The sequence below is a fragment of the Wolffia australiana genome, chromosome 14, assembly GCF_029677425.1.
Source record: "Wolffia australiana isolate 7733 chromosome 14, ASM2967742v1".
In the NCBI taxonomy this organism is placed as follows: Eukaryota; Viridiplantae; Streptophyta; class Magnoliopsida; order Alismatales; family Araceae; genus Wolffia; species Wolffia australiana.
This window is the reverse complement of record NC_135848.1, coordinates 3138032-3143626: the sequence shown is the minus strand read 5'-3', so window position 1 is coordinate 3143626 and position 5595 is coordinate 3138032. Positions and strand designations below refer to the sequence as shown.

The following is a 5595-nucleotide window of genomic DNA, read 5'->3' as shown; positions in this document are numbered from 1 at the left end:
GGATACAGAGAGATAGAAAGAGAGAGATAGAGAGATACAGAGAGATAGAAAGAGAGAGACAGAGAGATACAGAGAGATAGAAAGAGAAAGAGAGATACAGAGAGATAGAAAGAGAAAGATGGAGAGAGATATAGAGATAGAAAGATAAAGATAGAGAGATAGAAAGAGAAAGATGGAAAGAGATACAGAGATAGAAAGAGAAAGATAGAGAGATAAAGAGATACAGAGAGATACAGGGAGATAGAAAGAGAGATAGAAAGAGAAAGGTGGAGAGAGATGCAGAGATAGAAAGAGAAAGATAGAGAGATACAGAGAGATAGAAAGAGAAAGATAAAGAGATAAAGAGATACAGAGAGATAGAAAGAGAAAGATAGAGGGATACAGAGAGATAGAAAGAGAAAGATAAAGAGATAAAGAGATACAGAGAGATAGAAAGAGAAAGATAGAGGGATACAGAGAGATAGAAAGAGAAAGATAAAGAGATAAAGAGATACAGAGAGATAGAAAGAGAAAGATAGAGGGATACAGAGAGATAGAAAGAGAAAGATAAAGAGATACAGAGATACAGAGAGATAGAGAGAGAGATAGAGAAAGATTGAGAGAGAGAGATAGAAAGATTGAGAGAGACTGAGAGAGACAGAGAGAGATGAGCACGTCAATAGTAAGGTTTTCTCTCTTTGCAGCTGGACACTGCTGGGGGGGAGAGAGAGAAGGTTGGCAAGACTTGGTTTGGAGCCATCTGTCCTCGCTGGCGAGAAGCCGGTCGCGACATGGAGCCTTCTCCTCAATGGCTATCCTTTCATCTCCTTCATTCGGCTGTCACATCGTCATTATTAAGCTTGGCTCGTCCTGCTCATCTCCTCGGCCGATCAATGGCGGCGGAAGAAGAGGGCTTCCGTCTACAGTAAGCGGTAACTTCAGAATCCTGAATTGTCATGGATTCATCGCAAGGAAGAGGAAGAAGAAGAGGAAGACGAAGTTATTCCCAAGGATGGGTGCTGCTGTGGGCATTTCTTTGTTTCTCTCTCTGTGCTTGTTCTTCCGGTCAGCTGATTTCGGCCAAACGGCGAGCTCATTTTCAGCGACATCTTAAACGCCTGAACAAGAAGCCCGTCCAGACCTTCCAGGTTCGATTCCTCCCACTCTGTTTAAACCTCTCTCTCTCTCTCTCTCTGCCTCTCTATTTTTATATCTCTCCATACACGGTGACTCTATAATCCAATTCTGCTAAAAAACCTTCCATATCGATTCCTCTCTCTCACTCTCTCTCTCAAATTATGTTGAAATCCAGTTCTGGTTTAAGTCCTTCCTGCTTTTATTCTTCTCTCTGGGTGTCTCTACCCATCATTCTCTCTCTGTGTTTCTTCCTTCCTCTGCAGTGACCCAGTAACGCATTTCTGCTGGAAGAGATTCCACGTTCGATTCCCTCTCTTGGTCTCTCCCTCTTTCCCTCCTCTCTCCCTCTCTCTGAAGTCTCTCTATGTAGCGATTGTCAACTATTCAAATTGGCTAAGGCATTGAAACGGAGAGGGAATAGAGAGACAACTTGGAGTTAACATCTTGAAATTGCCGAAAGAATCTTTTTTATTACATGGTTCCAATAAAATGACAATTTTCTTCTGCCCTGGGGAGATCCGCAGAGCCCTGATGGAGATATCATCGATTGCGTCCACATCTCCAATCAACCCGCGCTCGATCACCCCTTATTGAAGAACCACACGATTCAGGTGAGTTGTTTAACCGCTCTTAATCGCTATAGTTGTCCCCTTGGATAGCCGAAAAAATAAAGTTTGCGATGAATTTTACGTTAGACGAGGCCCAGCTTTCATCCCCTGAGGCTGAATGGAGGAGAGATAAAGGAAGAACTCGCTAACGGAGAAACCAGCGGGATTTCACAAACGTGGCATCTGAAAGGGCGATGCCCAGAGAACACCATCCCCATTAGAAGAACAAAGGAAGAGGATCTTCTCAAGGCAAGCTCGGTGAGGAGGTATGGGAAGAAGCACAGAGGTCCTCCCAGACCCAGCTCCTTGGATTCCGAGGCAATGAGCAATAGTGGTGGGCACCAGGTTAAAAAGCTGCTCTCTTTCGCTTTTCTCAGCTTTCTTCTTCTTCTTCCTTCTTCTTCCTTCTTCTATCTCTCTCTCCCGCTCTCTCTCTATCTCTCTCTCCTCTTCCCCTCTCTCCCCCTCTATCTATCACTCCCCTTTCTCTCTCTTCCTTTCTCTTTCTTCTCCTCTCTCCATCTCTCTCTCTCTCTCTCTCTCTCTCTCTCTCTCTCTTTTCCTCTCTCTCCCCCTCTATCTATACTTCCCCATTCAATCTCTTCCTCTCTCTCCCCCTCTACCTATTATTCCCTGTTCTCTCTCTTCCTCTCTCTCGCCCTCTATCTATTATTCCCCTATTTTCTCCCTCCTCTCTCACCCTCTATCTATTATTCCCCTATTCTCTCTCTTCCTCTCTCTCCCCCTCTATCTCTCATTCCCCCTTCTCTCTCTTCCTCTCTCTCCCCCTCTATCTATTATTCCCCTATTCTCTCTCTTCCTCTTTCTCACCCTCTATCTATTATTCCCCATCCTCTCTCCCCCCCTCTATCTATTATTCCCCATCCTCTCTCTCTCCCTCTATCTATTATTTCCCATTCTCTCTCTTCCTCTCTCTCCCTTCTATCTATCATTCCCTTTCTCTCTCTACGTCGCTCCCCTTTCTCTTCATGTCTCTTTCTCTGCATCGCACCCCTTTCTCTTTCTTCATGTCTCTCTCTCTCTCTCTACATCGCTCATCTTTCTCTCTCTTCCTGTCTCTCCCTCTTCATCACTCCCCTTTCTCTTCTTCCTCTCTCTTTCTTCCTCTCCCTCTCCATCACTCCCTTTTCTCTCTCTTGATGTCTCCCCTTCTCTCTGCATCTCTCCTCCCTTTCTTTCCCCTTCTCTCTCTTTCTCTCTTTCTCTCTTTCTCTTTATCTACCTTCTCTCTCTTCCCCCCCTCTTTCTTCCTGTATGTCCCTCTCTATCAATGTATGCATCTCATCGATTTCCTTTCACGACACAGCATGCGATTGCTTATGTGGAGGGAGACAGATATTTCGGGGCCAAAGCTACCATAAATGTGTGGAACCCACAGATTGAGCAATCGAACGAGTTCAGCCTCTCTCAGTTTTGGATCTTGGGAGGTCCCCTTGGAGGAGACTTCAACAGTATTGAAGCCGGGTGGCAAGTAATCCTCCCCAAAGTCTTACCCATTATGAGAACTCAAAAGAAAAAGAAAAGAACTTGCGTAGTAATGACAATGGCTCTGAAAACCACGTTACACTGTTTCTCTCTCTTCTTTGAACCAGGTCAGCCCTGATCTTTACGGAGACAACCGCACTCGACTGTTCACCTACTGGACGGTGAGCTTTCATTCCACAGCCAATCTTTCAGCTTTTTGATCAAAACCCAAGAGTTTTTTAATCCAAGAACTCTGACCTAAGTTTTAAATGAAGAAGATAATCCTAGCCTTTTTTATTATCTCTACTCTCTGATGGTCACAGAGCGACGCCTACCAAGAGACAGGCTGCTACAATCTCCTCTGCTCCGGCTTCGTTCAGGTGAACACAGACATAGCCTTAGGCGCCAGCATCTTCCCTATCTCAGCATACGGTGGATCCCAATATGACATCAGTGTTCTAGTGTGGAAGGTAAATTCTAAAAAAACTACTAAAATTATTTCCTGGGTCTTGGTTAAAATATTAAAGATTTGATTTTTCCGGGGTTTTGGCTGGTGGGCAGGATCCAAAAGGAGGGGACTGGTGGATGCAGTTTGGGGATGAGTATGTGCTGGGTTACTGGCCTTCCTCTCTCTTCTCTTATTTGGGAGATAGTGCAACGATGATAGAGTGGGGAGGAGAAGTGGTGAACTTGGGGGAAAATGGGGTACACACGTCTACCCAGATGGGCAGTGGGCATTTTCCAGAGGAAGGTTTTGGGAAAGCGAGTTACTTCAGGAATATTCAGACTGTGGATGATGCCAATAATTTGAATGCGCCGGATGATATCTCCACGTTCACTGAGAGGTCCAGTTGCTATGATCTTCGGACTGGTAGCAACGATAAGTGGGGCAATTACTTCTACTATGGCGGTCCCGGAAGGAATGGGCATTGCCCATGAAAGGGAACTAGAGGTAGTGTATAAGTGGGAGAAACCCACTTCTCTCTCCCTCTCCCCCTCCCTCTCTCCCTTTCCCTTTCTTTCTCTCCCTCCCTCTCCCTTTCTCTCTCTGTTGTTTTTTAGGAAAGCGTTGATTTTTATTATTTCGTCCGGTTTCTGATAACAGGAAATACAAATTTAAAAATTGAGAGTGTTTAGGGTTTAGGGTTTAAGTTAGTGGCTTCTCTCTTCCTCTCCCCCTCAGTCTCTCCCTTTCCCTTCATTTCTCTCCCTCCCTCTCCCTTTCTCTCTCTGTTGGTTTTTTAAGAAAGCGTTGATTTTTACTAATTCGTCCGGTTTCTGATAGCAGGAAATACAAATTTAAATTTGAGAGGGTTTAGGGTTTAGGGTTTAGGTTAGTGGCTTCTCTCTCCCTCTCCCCCTCAGTCTCTCCTTTCCTTCATTTCTCTCCCTCCTCTCCTTTCTCTCTCTGTTGGTTTTTTAAGAAAGCGTTGATTTTTACTAATTCGTCCGGTTTCTGATAGCAGGAAATACAAATTTAAATTTGAGAGGGTTTAGGGTTTAGGGTTTAGGTTAGTGGCTTCTCTCTCCCTCTCCCCCTCAGTCTCTCCCTTTCCCTTCATTTCTCTCCCTCCCTCTCCCTTTCTCTCTCTGTTGTTTTTTAAGGAAAGCGTTGATTTTTACTAATTCGTCCGGTTTCTGATGGCAGAAAATACAACTTTAAAATTGCAGAGGGAGTACTAGGTTAGTGGCTTCTCTATCTGTTGTTAGACAGAGTGTATGAGTGGGAGAAACCTGGATGAGATATTTATATCCATCCATAATAATCAAGTAAAACTTGTGAGATATATATGTGACGGAAACAACAATCTTATGCTGTTTTTTCAAACAGATGATAAAAAGATCGAAGTATGATCTTGAAATATTGTGGGTCTTCGGGCAGGATAATATCACCATGGTTAGATGAGAATTGTATGATAGTCTCACTGGACATTTGATACAATGATGCCATGCAATGAAAATAAGGAGCATAATTACATGGTAGATGAGTCATAAGACCAAAAACAGCCCAAACATTCAAATACATTCTAACAATAGATTAGAGAGTATCTCACGGAGGATCAAAATCCCACTGTCTAAAGATACTTGTGTTTGTTTCTGTAATAACCCATAAATGAAATCAGGACCTGAATGTCGAAGTGCACTTTCAACATTCATTGAAACAAGCTCATATTTCACAAAATGTAAAGCTTATGTCATTCATTAGGTGACACTTCTATTAGAACATATTTCATGTTATTAAATTCTTTCCCAAAGAGCACCCATTATATATACTTTGTGCCTCCACAGTAATACCAATGCAGTCAGACCTTATTCATTATTTAAGAAGGACTAAATAGTGCTATCCTATTTGGACATTTCAATGTCCTTCTCGAATATGAATATT

The 5595-nt window shown here is 43.3% G+C and overlaps 1 protein-coding gene across 1 annotated transcript; it reads left to right on the top strand.

The window, feature by feature from the left end:
* The first annotated feature begins 811 nt into the window (after window positions 1-811).
* LOC144711711 (protein neprosin-like) lies at window positions 812-4291 on the top strand. The gene is made up of 7 exons (XM_078585728.1): window positions 812-1127; window positions 1641-1727; window positions 1812-2069; window positions 3052-3216; window positions 3338-3391; window positions 3533-3679; window positions 3771-4291. The coding sequence occupies exons 1-7, from the start codon at window positions 936-938 to the stop codon at window positions 4146-4148; spliced, it is 1281 nt and encodes a 426-aa protein (XP_078441854.1). The 5' UTR covers window positions 812-935; the 3' UTR covers window positions 4149-4291.
* Window positions 4292-5595: the final 1304 nt, after the last annotated feature.

Bases quoted from the DNA above. Each gene is read 5' to 3' on its own strand.
- LOC144711711 (XM_078585728.1), top strand. From the start codon at position 936: ATGGATTCATCGCAAGGAAGAGGAAGAAGAAGAGGAAGACGAAGTTAT. The intron at 1,128-1,640 runs GTTCGATTCCTC...GGAGATCCGCAG, and splicing joins AGCCCGTCCAGACCTTCCAG to AGCCCTGATGGAGATATCAT. The intron at 3,392-3,532 runs GTGAGCTTTCAT...TGATGGTCACAG, and splicing joins GACTGTTCACCTACTGGACG to AGCGACGCCTACCAAGAGAC.